At 32.1% G+C, this 26,314-nt stretch overlaps 1 protein-coding gene across 3 annotated transcripts in view; it reads right to left on the bottom strand.

Annotated features, from left to right (window-relative positions):
* Positions 1 to 26,314, bottom strand: part of LOC119081719 (roundabout homolog 2) — a 92,098-nt gene that overhangs the window by 48,446 nt on the left and 17,338 nt on the right. For all 3 annotated transcript variants that reach the window (XM_037190858.1, XM_037190859.1, XM_037190860.1), the window contains exons 3-4: positions 2,031 to 2,129; positions 1,531 to 1,740 (exon numbers count right to left, since the gene is read on the bottom strand). In XM_037190858.1, the coding sequence (XP_037046753.1) occupies positions 1,531 to 1,740; positions 2,031 to 2,129 (309 nt within the window). The remainder of the gene's footprint in view (positions 1 to 1,530; positions 1,741 to 2,030; positions 2,130 to 26,314) is intronic.

Raw genomic sequence — 26,314 nt, 5'->3', positions numbered from 1 at the left:
GTTTGTTGTTATCAAATGCGACCAGATTGGGTAAAAACGTGTTTATAAATGTGTTTAAAAAACTATTCCAAGACAAACTCTTAGATTTAAGAGAAAATGGTTCACCTAGCAGCAACATGACAGTATAGCGACCAAGACATAAGCCGATGATTTTAGATTGAATTTATCTTTAATATGAAGTTTTCTTAATGTATGTGTGTTTGTTTGTCTCTCCATAAGAGCCGAGACCATTACATTGACACTTATTGAATTAAAACTTGGCATTGAGGAAAAGTTTGTAAGAACGCACGAAAACTTTTTAAATGTCGTGCGTGATCTTGACGTATTGCTTTCGGCTTGAGACGACTGAAAATATCTTTGCAAGAAAAAAATATTCTGTTCATATCGAATTAATATGTTACTTCTTTTGTTTAAAGTATTACATTGTGCTAGCTACTAAAGTTTTCGGTAAAATACAATAGTCTCGTGTTAGATACCAAATCTTGTACTTCTTTTGTTTACTAGACATTTCACTAAATATAAGAAAACACGAGTTTGATCTGATCGCTTATTTCGGCGTTACTGTCGATAAGAGATATGACTAAACGTCACAGTAGGATTCCAAAAAGACAAGCGTCGATGTGTCGTGCATTTAAACATTTCAACGAATATCGATCGATTAAAGTCGCCATGAAAAAAACACTATGACACTGTGGTTGATACACCATACCTGCTACGTAATTTGAAATGTTTACTTTTCGGTATTCATTAAACAAATTCAGCAATAAAATGGGATAACATTGCCACCAGAACAACATAAAAATAAATAACCGAAAATAAATGTTACTAATGCCCATTGCAACGACCCAATTCTCTCAAATTGCGATCAATGATAAAATTATACTTTAACACTCACACTGACGTTCTAAAAAAAATTGTTATAATTAATTGAAAACTCCACTCGAAATTGAAATTTATGTGTATTGCTATGAAGCACTGCCATATAACGAATTATTGTAGCTGCGCTCCCCGATTCCATTTTCCATTTTCCCTCATATGGAATGAAGAGGTTTTTGAAAATAATGCATAATAAACAAAACTACACGTAACGCCACCAAATAACAACAAACCAATTTGTGCTATGATGTGCACAAATTGTGTTATTCTGCCAGTTAAAACACTTTGAAGAATGTACATATGTACAGCGCACAGAAGCCATAATAACATATAGCTACAATCATCAAAAATGGTAAATACCACAAAACGAATAAAATTTGGTTTCCATACGCAGTACAGTACGTATCGGCTGTATAAAATAATTACAATAAACGATCTGGTTCGCCACATTTTGATAAATTAATTCATGGTTTGAATATTATAAATTTGATAAATTAGAGAGTTTGTCGCAAAAATGAATTAATTTTCATTTTAAAATAAATGCAACAACGGCACTACAAATACACAATCATCGCAGAAGGATATCCATATTTCATATGTGCAGAATGGTACTATATCATCACTAACCATAAATTAAATTAACTGTAAATTTACCTGCTATGCTTAACGTTGCCTTGCGGCTGACCACTCTAACTTTTCCGATCGCCGCTTCGCACCAGTAAACACCGCCATCCTGTTCCTTTTTCCCGTGCACCGTGCGAAGGAAGAATAGTGAACCAGATGGTAAGAGCACACGGTGCGATTTATTATCATTTGGACTTGTTTTTACTGGTTCACCATCTTTAAACCACTCTATTGTCGGTTCTGAAATGTTGAAAAATAAATATTTCACTTAAGATGAACGTTATTTCGAGATTATCTTAGGTCTTTTTGCATCGTCTTTTCAGTGTTTGCACTAACAAGAGTTGAAGAGAGCCATATTTTCTTGGAATGGGACGGTAAACTCCAAAAATAACAAAAAAATTCACTAGAATTGCACTAAGAACTCTCTATATAAATCAAAAGGATCAAGAAATGAAATCAATTTCAAGAAGCAGTTAGTTCGAATAATTCTCATTTTAGTTCATCTAGAAAACTTTTCACGAATATTTTACCTGGTTTTCCTTCAGCTTTGCAGTTGAGTGTCACTGGTTCATTTTTCGGTACGGTTATATCGCTAGGGTGTTCCGTTATGCGAGGACTACGATATTGTGCTGAAAAGAAAAAATGAAAGAAAAATAATAAATAATTCAACGTTCAAGCGTTTCGTTCTTCTTTTTTTCTTTGGGTTTCATTCTTGGGTGGTGTGGTAAGATGTATAAGCTTTGTGCTTCCGTTATTTATGATATTCTAGTCATAAACATTTTGTTTTTATGTTGATAGGCTGAACGCTAAGAAAAATGTTACAAGCGAGATGTTATCTTGATTTTTATTAATCTTGTTCTTGCGCGAGGCTTTTTCATTACGGAAAAAGTTCTTTTCTTATCCTTACGAAGTGATTGACATAGCTTTTTATACATTATTCTTATTAAAAATGTATGTCAGATCCAAGAGTAGATGGTCAGAATTCACAATATGAATGCTGCCATTATGCGATATATACTGATGTTGATGTGCGATGTAAAGTGCTTAGAGAACACAACTTTGTCATAAAATGAAAGAGATGAAACGAGCGATTCATTGGAGGATTCATTCTAATCAGTCTAGTCCGTTGTCTGGAAAGAACTTATAATCTATCATCTGTGAATTTAGATAATGCAAACGACATACCACAATCGTAATTTTTGGATCTTTTGTCTATCAACATAGCACTGCTATGCTATTATACACTTACTGTTTCACAAATAGATTTTCTTTGCTGAAAACTGCCGCATTAAAAACTTTCAATGAAATAATTTTATTCCTAAAATTGCGAAATTTCAATCTCATCGTACAAATTAATTGAACGTTCGCTGATTATCCGTCCGTGATTAGTGCAAATTGACAGAAGAGAGAAAATTTCGGATCATATTGAAATCCGATTGTTTTAATCACTCTCGATAGTGAGTTTGAATGACGTGATATTCACGAATTTGTCATTTCATTTCAATATAAAAAAAATGTCAAACTGTGGGGGTTTGGGGCGTGATGATTTTCGACAATTCGTAAGTTATTCAATCGTTCAACAAAGAAAATCTGCGGCTGTGCGGGCCCAATAATTCACAGATTTATTCAATTACATAATTGAATTTGGCTCAATACCCCTTTTATATCATTTTCGTGTACTAAAGTTCAGCCAGAAGAGAGAAAAAACACAAACGACCTATCCAATCTAAACCGATTGTGAATAAAGGTATCAACTTTCCATTTTCCTTAATATAAAAGTCTGTTACGGATAAAGCATATACACTCACAACACACGACGATAACTTATTATTACACGTAAAGAAACGAAAACTTTTTATTATCGAAGTAATGTATGAAATCGACAAATATTTTGGATGCTCTTTTAAAACCCGTTGCCCATAATATAACCCTACTTAAATAACCTTCGGTGAAAGGTTTTCGTTTTTATATCCAATAACAACCCCTTTGGTGTTCTTTTGTTCATCGGTTAAGGTCTGTAGAGCAGTCCATTGTTCAAACATCTTTAAAAAAAAGTCTCAAATTCCACATTTATATGTGGATTACAATATAAAATTTGGCATCCATTTCCCCATTTCGACAAAGTTAAAGTTTTTTTATGTGTTTAGGTTCTGTTGTATGTCACAATACGACTTTAAACTGAAGCTTAAATTCGCAATTCACATGACTGGAAGAGAAATGTGTTATTTAAAATGCCCGATGTGTAAGGGAATAAAGCTGAAATTAACAATACACTACATTGCTCCACTTACAATGCTAGATATAACCAACAAAGGCAATCTAAAGTGAAATATTCTGTATGATAATTTTCTATACATAGCCATAAACAAAATTGGTTAGTGGTTTCATACTACGTATACCCCATGTGTGTAGTATACAACGGTACAACCACTAGATATACGTACTTTGTACAATATTTGTCTATGTATATTTCGAAATGTGATGATATATCTAACATGAGTAAAATCGATGACTTAATAGTCGAGAGTTGTACAACTAAATACTCAAATTGGGTGAAATAGGTTGTAGGGTGGAGGTGAGGTGCGTGACTTAAAATGAAAGATAAATGGTATACGAAAGATAGTACATTTTCTATATCTCTTTCGTCTAATACACCCGTACATTGTGGAAACGATACAAAGATTTAACAGAAATTATTATGGGATTAGTTCTTAAGATTGTTTTGCTCGTTGAAATGAATGGAGGGTGTGTTGTTATGTTTGTCGTTTTGTCGATAATGCAATCACATATAAACAAAACGTGTGCTGGCTGAGAAAAGATAACTCGTAAAGTTTGGTTCAACGTACACAAGGAGTGTGGCTCTTTTTTTTAAAGAAAAGATTTGCACGTTTCAAAGAAAATTAGTCTTTTGTATCGTTAATTCTGTAGCACTAAAGATAACATTCACTACGTAACGAACTCTTTCGTGGCACATGTGTAATGTGTTTTGTCTTGTAGTAACATTAAAGTAATTCGAAAGGTTGTTTTTTGTCTGAGCTTTTTTTTGTCGATTAGAGCTACCATTATTCAATGCACGCGTAACGATTCTTTAAATTTAATTTCATTCGGAATTAGTTCTACCACGTGAATGAAGTATCAGAGAAACCTTAAAAGACAAACGGATATTGACTAAATATTACATATGTTGAGTCCTTACATCCACCATTGGATTTGACAAGCTTGTAATGAATCGAAACATTAAAGTTTCAAGTAATCACGAACGTGTTTTGAACTTTAAAGATCATTGCCCGATGTAAAAATTAAAGTTTTAAAATAATGACTACATTGGACATAGTGTTAATTTGAACTCAAACTGTCAAAATCGCGTTTCAAAATTAATTGTGAGATATGATAGCTAGTTATTAATGGCCATGGATGTATATTATATACTTAATTCTAAGTTATATGCGAATACTATATCAATGACAGTTTCCCTCTGATTTCCATTAATTCTTATTACAACATACAATAAATTTCATTTAACAGTTTCCCCTCAGAGGTATGTTTGCACGACACAACAAAGCATAAATCCAACACAAAAACTTTTGTGTATGTATAAAGTATACGTTGAATGTTGCATTGCGTGCAGCTTTTTTTATATTTTTTTTTACTAACAAAAAAGTATATAAAAAACGAATAAAAAACAATTATGTGAAAGTTATAATTACCCTCGTCGCCACTAGCCGCATTCACAATTTCAAATGAATTGAAACAAACAAGAAAAATTGTTCTGTGTCAAGCTCAAGAGCACAATGTTTGAATGTTATTATGCTCGTAAAGTATACAAGTGCTTCACTAACAAGTTTCACATAAAACAATTGAGTTTCTGCGACAAAATGAAAGCGATTGCATTTGTATTTGCATTCAACGCTTTTCCCTCTTTCGCTGCTGTGTGCATGAAAAATTCACTTTAACAGCTTTATTCCTTTTGACAAGTTTTGTGAATTTTTAAATCCAAACAGAATTTTAGAAATGAAAACTCATTCTGTATTTTTTGTTGCGTTGAATCAAAATCAGATTTTTAATTTCAGGCAACGTTAACAACAAAATGCTTGCGTTTTTTTGTGTGCTACACAAACTGTGACAGTTTTTTGTGATTGGACATGCTTTTTTCACGCACATAAATTCTTGATGTCACATCATGGTATGCCATTGTTTCCCCATATATGATCCAGACACCAAACATACTTCATACAAAAGAACCTTACATACACACAAAAAAAACTTTAATTTTCCCATTTTCCATGTCTCTCACATTAATTACACGTTGTTCCCGCCGTTTTCCCTAAAACAGTTATTATAACCCTTACAAAACTACACTTGGTATACATTTCCATTTGGAAACAACCCTGAGCATACAATACATACAAACAACACAGCTTTCATTACACAGTAAACAATAAAATAAGCGAGAGTAATATTGGGGTGGGTGGTTGGTATGGCTTGGTGCTATATAGGAAACATAATGTGAGCTATAAGTATGTGTGCTTGTTAATATTGTACACCTAGCCATGTTAATAAAATATTTTATATAAAATGAACCGTTCCCAAACAGAGGCTTTTTAGCATTTAACGTTTAACAGCACGTAGATATTTTATATATTTAGCACAAATATTATGCTTTGTTCGTATATAGTCTATCAGGAATACTATACCTGTGGTGGGTTATACTATCCGTTCAGTGCGACAGAAGAATGGGAAGGTGAAAATAACATAACATAAATTATTATAATTGTAATATAGAAAACATTTGGTTCTTATCAAATATTTGCTGTGTGATAAAATTATTAATTATGTTTTCATTTGCATGGTTTCGTTTTGTATTCAATGGTCTAATTAACATATTCCAGATAAAAATTGTTGGAATAAAATGTAAAAAATTGTCGTTGATGAAATTTTAATTTGCACCAACACTTCCATATCAGCATTTTTACTGTGTGGAATGCAATATTGCTGATTGTGTGAAAAGCTGTTTTAATTTGAGATATAAATTAATTTATGCATTTTACTATTCGCTTTCTTGCTTTTATTGCATTTAGTCGGACCTAACACTTAATTATCATGGATAGTTAAACATTATGTCCTTTTTTGTTAGCGTTGACGCGATAAGATTAAGCCATAATAATGATTCAAGTTCAAGATTAAAGAATTCTAGAAATTACACTTTACGAAAGGGAAACATAAAAATAATTGAATTTGATCGCATATGCGGCATTTTTTATATGGTTGGTTTGTTTTGTATCGCGGATATGGCTTTTGTAGGCGGTCTCCTCTTTCCCGTCATAAGCGAAATTTTCGAGTGTTTATTTGCAAAGCAACTTTGTTACGTTCTCGTCATGTTGCTGTTTCTTTTGAAGTTTTGAATGAGATGAAAGAGTAAAAATGAAAAGAAAAATTAAAATTTTCTGTTAAATTGAATACAGAAAGAGTGTATATCCGACGAAGAATTCAACGCAATATAAATGCAGCTAATGAACACGCATAAAATGTTTCGCCATCTGATAATACCGCTTAATATATAGTTTCGGGTTAATAGTTGGGGTTAAGTGTACATAAACGTTTCATTATCTTTTCATCTCCTACTTAGATAAAACAGACGAAATGTTTATCAACCAATCAAATGTAAATACCACATGAATAACTAAACTGTTGAAGAGAAATTCATTCATCTTTGCCACATCCTCCCCCCTTACTATTAAATTAGTACAAATAAAGGGAAGATCTCTATCAAAATGCAAATCAGTCTAAAATAAAACCGAGCACACATTTGCTCAATCAATCAACTCTTTGAAGCCATATTATGTCGCATCAATTTTTAATTTTGGCTTCCTTTCTGATTTGTATGCTCGTTTGGGTATAATAAGAACATACACACAAATGGAAAAACGTGTTGAATTTTTAATTTAAAGACAAAATCTGTATAAGGACATCTCGACGAGGTTTTTTTCACAAATGTATTCAGAAACATCAAAGGATATTTTTGTATTAACATTAATATAAAATGAAAAAGTCGTTTCATTCATTTTTTGTAATTATTTTGAAATTAACAACCATGTTGCGATTAAAAAAGCAGCAAGTATTCAAAGGGAGCGTAAACTTTATAAATATAAAACCACATTAACAGAAAACGAAAATTGAAATGATGACAATTACAATGTTTATTTGACTTAAGTTCTTTGGCTCTTCAGTCTTACCTGGCCCATTAAAGCTTCAATGAGATCTACTTATATAAACGACTTTAATAAACAAATAAATTCCTAGGTAAAATGAAAAATTAAGTTCAAGCATTAAGCCACAATAAGCGGCTTAGAGAGCATAATAAATTGAGGAGAACCGTTCTGTAGTTCCTAATTACCGACAACTATACTCTTAATGTTCATTCTAAATTGCCTTTCATTTATACAAAACTTGTTCATCTCTGATGTTCCCATTCCAAGAATTTTCTTTTTCTATGTCCGAACATACAGACAGATGGTTTCGGTGAAACTTTCTCATTAAAACCTTATCTAACAATTTCTCTAAACTAAAAATTTAAGTGAAACCTTGAACCGCTTTAGGTGACTCAATTAGACACACCCAATACACGTATTATCATCTATGGCCGCAAATCACCATACAGCACAACTGTTATTATGTGTTTTAGGCTCGAAACACAATAAATAGACCAGAGTATCGAAACCATCATCACTGTATAAACACATTTTGCATAGTTGTATGTATATAAGCATCCGAAATATTTTAATATATAAATGCAGAGACGGCGGCGGTGTATTTCAAGCATTACCTGATTGATTATAAATCGATTCGGATATAAATTAATGTCCATTTTAACCGGTTCGGATGTGCATATAAGTATTTTGTATGAAACAATGTTACCTTAACATGCAGAACTAATATATGCATTCAATAGTTGCATATGTTTTACATACATTTGCTCACGGAGCATAATCTAAGATTAATACACATAAATTCTGTACGAATTATCCTTAAGCTACTCGTATATTTATCATGTAATGACTGTACTATTATATTACATTTACTTGTATGATGATAATAATTAACGTTCGACATTTGCTTCTTATTAATTCAGTTTTTGATGTTGCAATCTAATTGAGGAAACTGCTGCAGTTCTTTTCTGGTTTAGGTACAATAATTACGTAATTAAGCGTGACCGTTGCTGAAGTACTTCTCAATCGTACATAATATATATATCTTAATCCATAAATCAATAAATTAAGATAATGAAATTGTGCGGCGCTTACAAAACACATGGTTTTGAATTAATTATTCAGTACAATCAATTGGGATTTGGTAATGACTGATGAGTGATGAGTAATGAGAAATCTATACACTTGGCAAACACTGATTATATGTGATAAATTAGCACTCTGTCTATGCTTGTTTAACATCTATATACCAAACTTTACTCAATTCAATTAGGTTGTGTTTGAATAAGAAAGCTCTTCAGGTTTGGTTGGTTGTTGTTTATCACACCAAAACAAACACGGGTGGGATTGATGTGAGATTCAAAAAAAAGTCTGTTCCTTGTCTGCATTGCCATTAAATATGAATTAGTATAATAATGCAGCATTTGAAGCCACTAAGGCATGATGAATGGAAAATGTATGGCTGTTATGGCTGACAACGACGACCAGAATAAATAATGAGATCTAGCTAAAACATCGTCTTAATAGTAAAACGCATGTCAAAACCAATGAAGTAAAAGGTTTTATTTCAACCTGATCACTGAAAATAAATTACCAAAATGACTGGTTAATTGGGAATCAACGGTATGTACCAATAGATTTGTGCAGCATACCAACGATTGGTACAACTCACCAAATAAATTGGTAAATTGTACCATTGTATTGAGCGATGAAAGAACATTAATCAAATCAAGTAACAGATTGGAATCTCGAGATTCTTGCAGTTTGCGAAGGGTAAATATTTTGAATATCTTGGACTAGTAGTTCAACTTGTTCCAGGAAATATTCTTCGGTAATTTAACACTCTATTACAGTATTCTGCATTTACAGTACTAGTAATTCAACATTCTCTTAGGGTATTATATTTCAACTTAATTAAAAATTTTAATGCGATTCTAATCAAGGCTTTTCGAGGATTTTTTTTCTCGCATACATCCTCTAACAGTTCTGCTAATGTCTAACCTAAATATTCCACCCCGCAGAGTGTTGAAAAGCCAATAAGATACAATGAGCACGAACGAAAGAAAGCAAGAAAAAAAAATTAATAACGAACGCACCTTTGAATCAATATTTATGAGCTTTTATTACAAAACCCAAAGAAATTAGCAGTATGCCACCATCAATAACGTTACTGAATGCCCCCAATTTCCCAATTCAATTTTCTCTATTAATAGCCGTAGCGTTAAGAATATTGATTGTCAATTTTCTCGATTAATTGTGTGCTAGCTGTGTTTAATTAATAAATATTAAGAAAGGGAGAGAGAGAAAGAAAAAAAACCGCTGATATCATCAAATATTCAAAGTGATTCAGAAATTCGAAATGAAAATAGAGTTATTATTGATGTATTAAATTAATGTTCGAATCGTTTTTATTAAATACGAAAATGTATTTCATTATTTATATCTTCGAACACTAGAAAGCGTTAAATTTTAATGAATAAATACCACACATTTACGATTAAACAATAATGTCTTATCAATTTTACGAGTTTTTTTTTCCACTGCCTCTATACTAAACCAATAGGCAATATAAGTCTATATCAAGACGAGTAACGACTTCACACAAATAAAATAAAGAAATAAAAACCATTTCGGAAACATATAAAATGAAGTGAAAATAACATTCGTTCTGACATTTGATACATTTGAATGTGATATATAAATTTCATTGACCCAAACAAGGCCTAAGAATTGTTATTTGATATTCTGTAAAATTAATTTTCCTTTAGCCATACGAAACATAAAATGTTATACGCTAAAACCGTAGTCTTAATTAGAATTTTAATATTTGCATTTCTTTATTTTTAGATCCATTAACTTAAATGGTTTAACGTTGCTGTCAATGTTCTACCCACAATGAACTGGAAATTTTATTAAAGGTGTGTCGCATTTTGTCCAACATAATGGACATAGTTTAGATGTTTGTGTTTTTTACTGTTAACAGTCATGCGTTTCTATGCAACAATCGAACAAAATTTAAGACAATCACATAAATTCGATTTTATCCTGTTTCCAAAGAGCATTTAACAAGACAGATTTATTTTCAAGTTGAACATTTCAAGACGCATCTGTCAGCTAGAAACATGACACAAAAATGGACGATGAGCTCAATTAATTATTCTCTTTTATAGGAAAACGAACGGTCAAACAAACGACGTAAAATCTGTGTATCAAACGCTGCTTTATAAAACTTTTATTAACAATAGAAGTAATAGATTTTAAAGACTATATGACGAAACGCGTTATTCTAAATTCATCAATTTAGAGCAACAAACGCTCCAAACACTATTACATTTTTCCCATCCAGCAAAGCTGAACCTGACATGAAACTGAAAAACTCAGGTTCAGTTAACCTTACCTAAACTGATAAAATTGAGGTTTTAGGTCATATAAGATTATATCCAATCTACTAAATAGAGTTTTGTCAGCACCAATGTCAGCAAATCATTTCATGAAACAGCTATTCATATGTTATCGAAGGCTTTGACAAAAATGAGCGATGTGAAGTGGATAGTATCATCTTATATAGCAAAATGTATGTTTCAACAAATGAAGTAATAGATTTTTTGTAAAACACCAAATGAAGAAATGAAAAATTTCGTTACATCCCGATTCGCTAACCGTTTCTAAAATTTTATATTTAAGAAAAACTTTATTTTATATGACTCAAATGGAATTCAACAGCATAATCTATTTTCTGACAGTATGATGTGTCTGTGGTAATTTAAATTGGACAACCAACGCTTTAAACATTATTTAAAATTGATATTCTCACAATAACATAAATTGAAACCGCCTGTAAGCATCAAATTATTGCTTTTAAAATGAAAATGTCGAATCACGCAATATACTTCAACCTTAATTTAAGATTTCTTCACTAAATTTGTTAAAAGAACTTAATAAATAATTTTGAACAAACATATCATCAAAACCACTAGCTCATTGAACCGAAAATAAAACACTCTCTAAATTACCCCGGACATAAAAAATCAATATCAAACAGTTTAGCTTGTAAATAATTCACAAACGAGACCAGTTCAAATATTTGATTCTCCTTTTCAACCTTTTTCACACACACACCTCATATATATACATGCACACATCAAATATATTTCAGTGTTCCTCTCAAAAGCATTGGCATAATATAAAAAAAATCACCCTGTAGTCGTTACGGACGTTATGCATGACTTGATTATTTTTTTTTTCAAAAATGTTATCCGAAATTCTCTTGTTTTTCCATGAAAATGGAATAAAATTGATAATATCCATTTCAAACGACTTTTAACTCAAGGCTATAAAAATATATTTTATTTCTTGTACGCTTTTGCATATCCATTCCTATTATCCACATCGAACTACAATTCGTTGCGATTGCCTCGATCGGTAGTAATACGCTGTATTATATTTTTATAATGCAATTTCTTTTATATAAAACCGAACACTGTGTCTTTCAGTGCCATCATTGCAAGCATAAAACCTACCTCCTATCATGGATAAATTGAATGAATGTGTCTACACTGTCTATAAACTCAATATAAGTATATTTTCTGTCAGACATTTCAACTTAACCTTTGTTATCTCGCAGTTCGGTGAAATTGAGAGGCTTACTTTATGCTTGCCAATAAAGTCGCCGAAAATATATGTATATATACTGATAGCTCCGGTATAACTCTTAAAAACTTTGCACATTGCATAAGATTCCATTTTTATACTTTCATGTGTCGTGGTCTCGACCTAGGATTTTATAAATTTGTGTGAAGTTTAGTCTTGGCACCGGAATGTATGATTTCTTTATGGCTAGATAAGATAGCTCTGTCCGAAGAATCTACTCACAAGATCATGGTGCATATAAAATGTGGAGTGAGGATAACTCTACTAGTAACAAAATATAATTTCACTCGACCATAACACGGTAACATTAAGTATAAGGAAGTCTATTTAGAGAGGAATATACAGCGGCTTTTTTTGTAATCAAAATGCTAAAAGATGGAAGCCGCTATGCAGTCTTTGTATAGAGGTTTCTTACGAACCAAAATCCAGCAGGACAATGTAGTTTGTTTTTGTAAACACAATATTCCATGTACATAATCGAGTTATTGAATGTTGATAGAGTTTTAGCGAAACAATGTGTATATACCTTATTCCTTGTCCTTATCTCATTAAAGCGCAGGTAAAAGATGTAACAATCTACTCATCGGCTGCTAGTTCGCGTAGGTATTTTTTTCCCTACCGATTTACTTTATGCCTTTTTTTCTTTAATATAGAAAATGTATTTTATTTATGCTAGTTATATGTATATATGAATCAAGATGTATAATATAATGGAAGTCTTAGTCGTCTGTTTCACCGAAAGAAGAAATATAATTCTTTTTGTATTCATGCAAAATGCAAGTATAATAAATGCATATTATTATAATAAATGTTTTTCTATACGTACGCGCTTTGGTATAAAGTTTTCTAAACCGTAAGTACGACGAGAATACATTGCATATTGTAAAAGATGTACCTCAGGAAAGAAATTTAAATTTTCTACGTAAGACGCTACATAAGCATATGCTATAGTAAAGGTTTACGAGATGGGTTTTGAATTTATTTTGAAGATCTTTTCGAAATAAGAATCTTTTTCGCAGCAGCGTTTTCTAAATACGAATCTAAGATATTTTGTTATTTATTATTTTGAGATCATCTTAAGCACTCTCTGCTTGTGCTTGGTCTCCGTTTCAATGTGTTTGGCAGACGAAATCCACTTTAATCGTTCGTGTGCATAGAATAGAAAATTAAAAATGGATTTTGCTTTATTCCCTGGAAACAATCAAACAACTTCGGAGGGTTAACAATAGAAATGAGCTTTTTGGATGTCAATTCTGGAGGTTAAATTTTCTTATATACAAAGGAAATTTCTGCAACCCTTATTCAATTCGTAATTGTATTTACTGATAATCCGATCCTTGCACTTTTCTTATAATCCAGATAAAGAAGAGACAACAGACAATAACAGTCTCCATTGTCTTTTTTTTTGCTAACCTACGATGTAACTTAATCCTAATATTTCTGAATTCATTTCATTTACATCCAAATTTCTAGCAACATATCAGTCAGATCCAATAAAATCCATTTACTTTCTTATAAAAAAACCCACTATATTTTCATCAAAGCCCTCTAAAGCCTCAATAAAAGGAAAGCCTAGCTTAGTCTGCGTCTATCTTTTCGTTCACATTATATACATTTGAGATACGTTGAATTTTACGAGAATATATGTGAAAACTATATCCTCGTAATGCAATAAATTCAACGAAAATAATTTTTCTACCAAAAAATTGCACGTTTTTGTGTACAACAGAACACAGTTCACAGCACATAACGTAACACACTACACATAAGTTACAACATTCTCGGTGTATCTTAATAAATTATTAAAACCGACATTATTGATTTTCTCTGTCGTTTTCTTTTAAAATAAATTTTTAGCTACAACAACGGCAGTGTGTGTACTGTGTACCGTGCATGTATACCGAAAAAAGCGGGAAACATTTTTTTTCCTTATTTCTTTACCCGCTTCAAAGTGCAGAAACTGAAACACACTCAAAATTACACGACTTTTGCTCCACAATATTCATTCATTTTCTACTATCTCTTTCAGGCACCCCAAAAAATATTTTTTGAACACAACCTGGACTATTTCTATTTTATGTATAGCTGTCGAATCTATACACACATAATATAACAGACATTTTACGTATCCAACGAACGACGTTCCCTATACACAATATAAAAGGTAAATCCAAGTGATGGAATTTAGCATTGAGTTTGGGGTCTGAGGGTCGTCGTTTTATTGCAATTCCCGTTTTCCCTAACGTAAAACGTATACCATCTCTGTGCCATCATACAATTTTGTACATAGAGCAAGGACTATATAATACGACCCATAGAAAAATCAATACTTATTATGGGGATACGAAAAACTTTTTAAATTAATGACTTTTATAATAGAGCTTTCACAAAAAATAACAGCAACAAAAGTCATTTTCGGGGTGAGATCGAAAATTGGAATTATTATTGTTGCTATACACATAACGATGTTGCAACAACAAAGTTTCTAATTGGTTTCACACCACACTGTACCGCACATTTTTATCGACGCTATAACATTGAATCGAAAATAATATGTGTATATATACACGGTCGGCTATATAATGCATTCAATGATGATACGATTCCATTCGAAAATCATGGATTTTATTACTGGTACCGTTGTATTGGAATTTTTAGTATATGAAGCAACCCCTATTTCCGTTTGATTGGGTTGTTGCTTTCCATTTTGATTTATTAACTCTTTTTGTCAATCAATTTTCTACTTCATGGCTCTGCACTCGATACCATTCAAGAAAATTAGTTAATTAAAATGAATTATAAATCGGGTCCTGTAATCGACAAGAAAAACAATGTCAACCGATATGAAGCTTTATATATTGGCACGATAATCGCACACTGATTTGTCGATTTCTGGACAATATTTCCGATTGATATCGCGTGTAGGCTGGCTGCACCAGAACCATTGATGAAAAGAACTAATAGAAAAGATTAATCGAATTAAATTCTCCATGATACATCATGGAATTCCCAAAAGCACTGTGTTATTCTGTGTTATTTTCGGATTAATCTGAATCATTGAAATTATACCATTTTCTTTGCCATCGTAGCCATCAAAATAAACCAGGCATTGTTTCGTTCGTTTTGTATAATATTCGAACAATGGGCCTTTTAATTGGATTCAACTAGCCGGTGAAATTTAACGAATTTCGATAAACAATTAAAATTTAAATGAGGAAAATATAAAAACTGCAAAAAGCAAACAAAAACAAAGGAAATGTAAACCATTAATAATGGCCAAAAATATGAAAAAAAAAAGTTTTTATTTTTTCATTGAATGACATACCAGTTAGAATTATTATTTCCGATTTCGTCTGTTTCCGGAAGTGATATGAAATTATTTTACTCTACATATTTATTTATTTTTGATTAAAAATAGTAGCGAAAAAATGGCATGTGTAATGTCTATAAATGGCTATATATGAATTTAATTTAAATGTTAATCAATCATTTATATTTCCAAAATGGATGCAGGATAAAATCATTTCATTTTTATTATTTAAGCCAAATGAATATGCATCACACAGTAAGAGCATTAATTTTGTTTTCAATTTTTTTGATGGTAAAACTTGAAACTCATTTATTATTATTCATTTAAAAATGTATTTCAGCAAATAATATTATCTGATTTGGGTGCAATCATATCATTTAAAAGTAAAAATTGAAGTTTCATTTGCCGTTTTTAATCATATTATGTTATTCGTCTGTCGACGATAATATACAACTAGTAGAGCTTATAGCCAAATTCATTGTATCGGAAATGAAGTAAAAGATTTCGCAATAATCTGTTGAAATTTGTTTGATAAAAAGAAGTATTTTATATAATCGGTAACGTTCGAAATTTGCTTTTCAGTATATTTAGCTCATTTAACACTATTTTGGTGTTTTATAGTTGTGCGACCAACTTTCATATAAGACAAATATTACGTTCCTGTCTTCTTTTGCTATGCATATTGTCAATTTTCATTTTGTTTACGAGATCTCAAAACTGTTTCCCCCAAAGTAATCCATGAATCGTCTGTATTCAATTTCATTTTCATTCAATGCATGACTTTCAAAATGGGTATAATTTTAACGTTTTAAACTCTTTCTACAAACGAGCTAAAATAACCGTTTTTTTCAACTCTTCATAGAAACTCGCTAAAATAACCGTTTTTTCAACTCTTCATAGAAACTCGCTAAAATAACCGTTTTTTTCCAACTCTTCTTAGAAACTCGCTAAAATAACCGTTTTTTTTTCAACTCTTCATAGAAACGAGCTAAAATAACCGTTTTTTTCAACTCTTCATAGAAACTCGCTAAAATAACAGTTTTTTCAACTCTTCATAGAAACGAGCTAAAATAACCGTTTTTTTCAACTCTTCATAGAAACTCGCTAAAATAACCGTTTTTTTTCAACTCTTCTTAGAAACGAGCTAAAATAACTGTTTTTTACGACTATTTCATAGACACGAGCAGAAATAACCGTTTTTTTTAACTCTTCATAGAAACGAGCTAAAATAACCGTTTTTTCGACTCTTCATAGACACGAGCAGAAATAACCGTTTTTTTCCAACTCTTCTTAGAAACTCGCTAAGACAACCGTTTTTTCGACTCTTCATAGAAACGAGCTAAAATACCCGTTTTTTTCAACTCTTCATAGAAACTCGCTAAAATAACCGTTTTTTCAACTCTTCATAGAAACTCGCTAAAATAACCGTTTTTTTCAACTCTTCTTAGAAACGAGCTAAAATAACCGTTTTTTCGACTCTTCATAGAAACGAGCTAAAATAACCGTTTTTTTCAACTCTTCATAGACACGAGCTAAAATAACCGTTTTTTCGACTCTTCATAGAAACGAGCTAAAATAACCGTTTTTTTTCGACTCTTCATAGACACGAGCAATAACCGTTTTTTCGACTTTCCTAGAAAATTTTCTTCATAGAAACGAGCTATAATAACCGTTTTTTTCGACTCTTCATAGAAACGAGCTAAAATAAGTACACAAATTTGGATGAAGAATAGAATCAGCTCACTTCCCAATTGATTTGGCTTTTGTTTAAATTAGAATTTCATTTTAAATTTTTGTTAGCCAAGCGTTCGCAACCAGAACGAAATACTAGCCTAAAAAATCTAAATTTTCATTCGCTAGGCAGATTTTGTGAGTAGTTGTGTAAAAACCACAACAACTCCCAAATCAGGAAACATGTTGAATTTCACTTTTATCTCAATTTAGTTCAATTCATCTGTTTCCAAAAATAGTTTTCTTTCAACAAATGAACCGCTTAGCTCGTATCCACGTAAACAACTGAAAGTGTATTCAACAATGACGTCCAAATTTTTATTGATTTTTTATATCTCTCTAATGTAAAGTGCACTTTATGGTAGAGCAAGCGAACTTTAAGTCGCTCGATGTAGTAAACAAAGTCAGCAACGCCTCGATCGGCAAATTTCACAAAAGAAGTGCCATTTCCATCATTTGCCCCATTGATAAGTAATGTACTGTTACTCCATCTCATAAATATTTATTATTGCCAGGTATTGATTCTTCGTCTTTTTCCATTTAGTTGTCTACTCTCGATCACAAATTTGTTTTTTAAATGTTAGGGTTAAGTTGACAAAGGAAAATGTATCTGGAACTACGTGGCAATTATTAGGAGTGTGTCTTCCTAAAGCAACTGATCTGTATGAGCCCTCGATAGTTATTATTCAACTTTAGAACTTTGAACTGTCAACAAAAATGTTTCCAATCAGATTCTGACCGACAAGAATATTAAGTGCAATTCTCCAGAAGACGATAAAGTAAAGTACGAGGACTTTCCAACTCAAATGAAATTCAGAAAACACATCTGAGAGTATCCTATAAGTTTATGAAATAATAAAACTATAGCCATTCTCAATATATTGGCCAGGGTAATCAGCCAAAATGTCTATACATATTGCTACTCTGCGACTAGAAACTTCAAATGGCACATTTATATCTTTATATTTTAGCAGACGTAGGTCGTCAAAGGAACAAATATTAGAAACGGAAGACGGTGCTCTATACTAAATTTTTGAACAGTATTCCCTTCTGTAGAATTCACGTTGTCGTTAAAACTTTATGGTGTTTACATCGTACTTCTTATTATTGCCATGTATGCTATGGCTGTCAGCCGCTGAAACTTCGAAGAAATTATAAATTGAAAATCTATGGACTATTACATTTCACCGTTTCATAAATTAATAATTTCCTATACTCCAAGTTCAAAACAAAATATATATAAAGTCACTCCACTCCTTTCTATATACATAAAGTACACACAAAAAATTGAACAGAACTTTTGATACGTGGTATAGTCTTGAAGAAGTCAATATTCATGTTATTTATTAACTCTGAAACGTTTTTTCCGTAAAAAATAAAAAGCATTAAACCTCACCAATATCTGTTCGATCTACGAGTAGCTATATAATACGACGTAAAAAATGTATATTGCACAACCCTCTTGTCAGATCGTGCGTATACTTTTTTTATTAACATTCAAAAGATATATCAGAAAAAAATTACGGAGGTGCGTTATACACCTTCTGAATTCACCTCACCTCACCTAAAAAAAAGGAAAGATGATTTAATTCGTAAGCCAGCACTGACAACACGTTCGGTTTAACTTTCTGTATATTCCCCGCATGAATATATGCATTACCTTAGGGTGAAATGGAGAATAAATGTATTTTTATTCGTACAAAGAATAACGTACATTTAAGATAAAATCAATAAATGTGGTTAAAGGGACTGAAAAGATAAAAAATGGAGACAAAGACACTACTGGCTTCTTCCTTGTTTTATTTCTTGAAATAAATTTTAGATGCATAAAGCACATTTTGGTTCCCAAAGGGTTTTTACATTAATGCTTCACGATGTACGCGGTCATCCTCAGTTTTGTTGTTCATTCGTTTTATTACGTTTAAAAATTACTGTAAATTATAGTCATGGACCAAGGCATACAAGGAGTTCTTTAAAAAATATTAATCGAAAATACTGGAACGAATCGACCTGAAATCTTATAGAATGATAAGTGTTATAATCTCTCACTTAAAAATCTCTCTACAGTAGAATCAGCTAACGTTTAAAGGCTACATAATAGCATTTATATCTCTACTGTAAAGTGCACTTTATAGTAGAGTAAGCAAACTCAGAAAGGAAGTTCTTGACATAACTGTTTGCTCCCGGAACCTACAATATAGCATTACCGAGTGGACAGTAACGGATATAATACTTACTTCTGATCATCGCTGTATAATGTTCAAAGTAAGTATGGATCCTGTGCCTCCTATACTCTTTAGAAATCTAGCTTTAACTAATTGGAATCATTACGTCAAGATGATTGAAGAAGGTATCGGTACTCTTGAACTCTCACATGACCCATGTAATACTCAAGATCTTGAAAAATTAGCTGACGCAACACAGAAATTACTGTCAGACGCACATTTGAAAGCATGTCCTGTGAGGGCACACAAAGCGGGCAACTCTGTGCCTTATTACGCTTATGAGGACAAAATTCAAAGGAAAAAAGTCAGGCAAATGTTTAACAAGTGTAAAATAACAAGGAACTTCGATGAATACTACAGAGAGCTTAGAACTTATTCAAAGAATCTCAGACAGCTTGAGAGGACTGGATGGAGGGATCAATGTAGTACCATTAACAATATTCACGATTCGTCAAAAATGTTCAAAGTCCTTTCGAAGGACCCAATACAAAATGTAGGAGCGCTCCTGCTCCCGTCAGGGGAGTACACTAAAAATCAAACCGATACTTACAAACACCTCCTTGATGTCCATTTTCCAAACAATATTGCACTAAACGAAGTAAATAATCTCAACACGCTCCCACTAAATGGCACAGTTAACCTGAACCTGATAAACAGTATAGTAACGTCAGCCCGAGTCGAATGGGCAATCAAATCTTTCCACCCACTGAAATCTCCGGGGATCGAGATGTTTGAGAATAAGCGATAAAAACTCAAAATATCTAATCAATGTAAGTAGAACAAGACTAAAAACATATACAGGAACTGTGACAGGACATTTCGGCTTTAATAAACACCTAACAACAATTGGCAAACGATCAGACCCTAGCTGTGAGCTGTGTGGGCATGAAGCAGAGACCGCAGAGCACTTCCTCTGCTGGTGTCCGGCATTCATAAATAACAGAAGGAAATATCTGGGTAACTATACCATCTTGTACAACCAGATAAAGAACTTTCACCCACAGGATATCCTGAACTACATTTTTAGTACAGGGAGATTCACCACAGATAGTAACTCATAAACTCAAAAATTATAGCGAGCACAATGGGCCCAACGGAGGCCTCCGTGCGCGACCCTTAATAACCAAATAAGGGCAGCTATCTTAATAAAAAAAAAAAAAAAAAAGAGTAAGCGAACTTTGAGTAGCTCGATAGAGAAGAGTGTGAAGAGTGTTTTATGTTCGAGATATGGTTCAAGGCGAAGCCGAGATAGAGTTTTACAGTTATAGTAGCATAAATATCTGTTTACGAGATTACATGCTACAGCTACATGATACGTGAACTGTAAAATGTCACAACAGATCTTTACATATTTTTTCGTGAATATATACCATTATACTATAGTATAGATGTCAAATCGGCATAGAGATCTGATACTATGCTAGCTACTATGTTACTATGCTTTTAGTCGTAGGAGTTCTTGGAAATGATAGGCATGAGCAGAGAACATCTACAACTCTTCTAAACAATTTTATCTACGAAACCTCAATATTAATTGAATTTGTCGACCTTCCTGCCGATAGAGGAAATGTTTTCATATACCAACTGTACATCGACATAGTATAGTACATTTTCCAAGCCAAGATTTAAGTAATTTGATTAAATCTTAATGAATTAAGAATTGGGAAACAATGGGTCTTAATTCCATTGTGGAACAAGAAAGGAAAAAATCAGCGATTCTGGCGTTGTAATTCTATAGCTTGATACTTTTCCAAATTCCCTTCATCTAAAAACAATACTTAATATTACGGGCTGTTCAATAACAATGATAATGAGATGTACTATGAAAGTAATAGGATTATCCATTGAACACATTACTAAAAATTTACAAAACACCTACAACATTGTAAAGGGTATATTTGACCCGTTACAACAGTCGTAAAAGTTAACATATCTCTTGGCATCAGATATTCGGTGATGCCATCAAACATATAAAAATATATTTCCCGTAATAAAGGAAGTTATTTATGCCTTTGACTAAGTAAAATATACATGTACAGTGTAGAACGCGATGTGAACATAAACTCCAGTCATGGATTCAAATCAAAATTGTCTTTTTTATAGTCGATGTCAAACGACATAACTTTCCTTTTGATTATATACATTTCGCTTGATCTGTCCCTCAATATTTTCGTGCTTGGTTAGCAACTTTTATAATTTTCAGAAAATAAAAAAAAAGTTGAACGTTCTCTATCGTAAATCTATCCTACGGTGTACATACATGTGTGTGATGGTTGTGTGTAGTATATAATATACCGAATTCCTGCCACATTCGCATTCGACGTATTCGTTGTTCGAAACGAATAAAAATATTCCATCCGCATTGAAAGCATCCAGAAACACTTATCACAGTTGTGAAATCTTTATGGCTTTAAATTTAAATTTTGGCGAATTCCAAACCGATAGAATATTGTCTCCACACTCCACATGTTAGGTCTACACTAGCAAATACGGGGTCAGAATGCTTGTACAATAAGCAAATCAAACAAATCTATAACTTATGTACATTTATTCAGCAAACTGAAAACCATATTCTGCATTCCAAATTGAAATATTTATTCATTCAGTTCCTCATATCATGTCGCCGTATACATTTTCATATTATGTATGTTCAAGCTCACAGATAATATCGAATGTCAGAGAAAAATTCTGTTTTTAATTAAATAATACAAAACGTAAAATGCTTTGGGTCAATGCATTTAATTTTATGGTATCGTTCGGTTCAAATTGTGATATATAAAAATGTCAGATTTATTTTAATCTACGTATTGATGGCTTCATTTTCGATGACAGAACTTGGATTGTTGTTATTATGGATATACCAGAATATTATCGGTGCGGTGTATAAACTCCGGATGAAATTCCAATTGGTTGTGGAATTATAAATGGTGTACGGTTAAAGAATAGATTGTGATTTGTTTTGCAACTGAATGGAGGATGGGAATGGTAAGGTTATACAGATAACTGCGAATAAATTCGAACAAGTGCATGAAGGGCTTAACTAAATACGGATTTAAACGGAAATTGAAAAGATTAAATAAGTCTGAAACCGCAATAGCATATTGAACTCTTATCTATTCAATTCAGTTTGGTATAGCTGGAAAATGAGGATGTTGATGTGAAATTATAGCCTTTTGGGTGCTATTGCATATTTCAAAAAATTTGTTTTTTCAGGACAGTTTCATCGTCATTATTTTAGGGTAGAGTAATTACGAATAATGAAGTGGTTTTAAAGAGATTAAAACAGAAATATTCTGACAATCGTTTGTACGTGAATAGGTCCCGTGCAAGTTGTTACAATTTTTTTTTGTGATTGGTCGAAATTTTTCGGTTTTAAGTTGAAAAGGAGTAACGGGTTCAACGCTGTGTTAGACCTTATAGACTAATCATCTGATATCAACAATGATGATAAGAATAAATGTCAAGCCCATTGTAGTGTTCACTTCTATATATTTGGAATATAGTTTAAAAATGTTGAAGTGATAGATTCTGTATCAAACACTAGAATATACTTTTCACAATTTATTGAGGTAGAGGGCGAGAAAAGTGAAATTAGACATGTTTTCCGATTTGGAAGTTGTCCACAAAAATTTCGTTAATCATATGAAAATCTACATTTTTCTTTTCTAAACTTTTAGATTCATTTACAAATCACAAACAGGTAACAGATATAATGATTTTGTTACGATATGCCGTTTTTAAAAGGTTAAAAGTAGGTGGTTGCACATTTTATACAAACAGAAATGTCTTACGAATGTTTGTAAGTGCTTCATTACAAGAGTATTACAAGAGTTAAAGAAAAAAAAACCGTCAATTAGAACCGATTCTACTACTTCATAAACAAGTCCACAAGCTATATGACACTCCTATACTATACATAAAATGTATGAAAACTTTTCGCTAGCCTTATAAATCATTTCGCTTGATTGTCCCTCTAAAGAATCGACATTGTCAGTAAAGATAAATGTTGGCTGCACAAACCGACAGACTTTTCTCATAACAATTTGAATAATGAAAATGTTTCGATAGGCGTATTAAGAGTTTTATCAATCAATCACATTATTTCGACGTAATGGTTGTGATTTGATTGGTATAAAGTCGTTGTTAAAATATAATGGAACGGTTGATGGAGTGCGGTTTAAATAAAATTAGCTTAATCCGCTTATTGATTTGATTGACTTTGTGGGAGGTTGTTATTATCCGAACCAAGTGTAACGTTCCATTATGAAGATATTTATGAAGATATTTACAGTGGATTTCTTTCGATAAGATGCACGATCGTGCAGTGAATGCACTTGTGTGTTTTAAGCAATTTTCGAGAAAATAAAAGTGTTATCAAAAATAAACAACGAAACAGTTGTAATTTCAACAGAAATTAGCTAATAACTTTTTGATTAAACTAATTAACAACTCTTAGAGTCTAAACCAATTATGGCCAACATCAGAATACAATAGCATGTGCTCGTATATATTACGAATAGTGAACACTAACATGCACGTTGTTTATTTTAAAAGCAACATGGATACAAATATAAACAATAATTTGCTAAATCGCTAAATACATAATACAACACAGCTTATATTGTACTACTACTTAACGTCATTAAATCGAGCAGGAGTTGTGTGTATATGTATACGTCTATAAGAAATACGGAAAACGGAAATAAAAGGGAAAACTTGAGGAGGGATACATAATTACTATTTTGTTTTTCGTGGGGTTCGTTTTTCGTAAATCACATCAGTATGTTTGTGCGGTTCATCCATACGATATATGCAGCGGCTGTATTATACAAATAAACATCATTTATGTATAAAATGTATATAAAAGTGTATGAAATGAAGCTCGTTTATAAGCTTAATTTATTTTCATAAATGAAAACAAGTAACTCCAGAAAATTGAAACGATTTATAAACATTTTTCTCCGAATTCAGACCAATTTGAAACAGAAAAAATTACGTTAAAAATTTTCCGACATTATCATGCTAAATAAAATTCGTAATTTGAATTGTCTTCCATCACAAAGAAAGCGAAATTTTTCTTTCCATTCTTTTTTCGGTTGTGTCGAAATGAAAAGTATAAAAATGAGTGAAGCAAGCACACTGTATAATCAGACAGCTTTAATATGTTTTCACCGAAAAATGTTCATCTTCACTAAAGGAAAGTCGTAAAAACACCCTTCTGATAAGGGTGAAAATTGTTTCTATATATCTTAAGAAAATATTACCTTTTCTATATTTCTAGACTCGTGTATAATAAAGGTATAAAAAGGGTGCTATACATGGTCCGTGAAGTTTGATAATCCCTTTTCGTAAGCATTATGTGTGTAGTTCGGTTCATAAACATATACATACCTGAACCGAACCGGCAATAACTCGGGAAACCATTTTTTATCTTACAAAGTGTCGGACGAAAATTTGAAATGGGTAAGTCTGGTATTTCGAAACATTAGTTTCTACCTCTAATGACAATGAGATCCGTTTTTGTCCACTCCTTTAGCCTTTCACTTTTCGTTTTTTTCTCTCTCTTTGTTTGTATTCAATTAGCTACGTGTTCCATTAATTTTCAAAAGCATTCGCTTAATTGACTTTTATTGATTTAGTAAACCCATTTAACGGAGAAAGGTAACATCTACGTAATATCTGCATTAATTAACTTTGGCAAATCTGGTGATGTCATAATATTTGAATTTCGCGAGGCGGGTGTACGACCTGTATTAGATTGATACTGCTATATTTACCCATTCATTCTATTGTACCATTCTTGTGCAATGAACGTGTTAGTTACACGGCACATGGTACATTGCTATGTATGTATGTATAGATTTTTGGATCTTTATCCTTGTTTCTTATCCCTATTCCTGGAATATAGTAAAAACCCTTGTAAAATACACATACAGATTTTGCAGATGTAAGTATTATTCTAGAGCAGTACATCTACATCCAAAAGGTGTGTTGGGATCTTATGTTTTTCTAGGATAATGTTACATATACAATTTTATACATTTATACAGAACGTCGTAACTACGGGGTGAAGTGTTGGGCTGAGAGATGACATGATTACTCTTTTTTTCTTGTGAAACCTTTGTGAAAAATGTGAAAAAAGATTAATTTTATAAAAACGACAAGAAATAAAATTACCAAGATTTTTATTGTAGTTCGTAATGCTTGTTTTTCCTCTCTTTTTTATGTGGAAAATATATTGTTAAAGTTTTCAATGGGGTTTTGTTATTTCCGGATTGTATTAGTTGTTATGGCATTATGGCATTTTCGGGATCAGAGTGCTTTTTGAGGAATATAAAATTTTAGCCGAACAAAAGAATATGTTTAAATTGTGCTCACATGCAATTATATGCGGTTAACTGTCGCCTTTCTTTCATTACATCCAATGCAGACTAGTTACGGAATAAAAGCGAAATCATCGAAGATAAAATAATTTTACAACGTTACATATTCCCAGCAATATTAAAACATTGGATATTATGTGGAATTTAACACGTAATTTGCTCATTCAACTTTATTTCTTAGTAAATCCCCGTGATAATAAAATGGGTGGAAGAAAATTCAAAGGAAAGGAACAGATTAAACGGATTAAAGAGGTTTCTCTTATTAAAGAATTAAAACGTGAACAGCGCAAATGAAGACAGTTGCTGAAA

Source organism: Bradysia coprophila, unplaced genomic scaffold (genome assembly GCF_014529535.1).
Source record: "Bradysia coprophila strain Holo2 unplaced genomic scaffold, BU_Bcop_v1 contig_358, whole genome shotgun sequence".
In the NCBI taxonomy this organism is placed as follows: domain Eukaryota; kingdom Metazoa; phylum Arthropoda; class Insecta; order Diptera; family Sciaridae; genus Bradysia; species Bradysia coprophila.
This window is presented reverse-complemented; position numbering and strand designations above follow the sequence as displayed.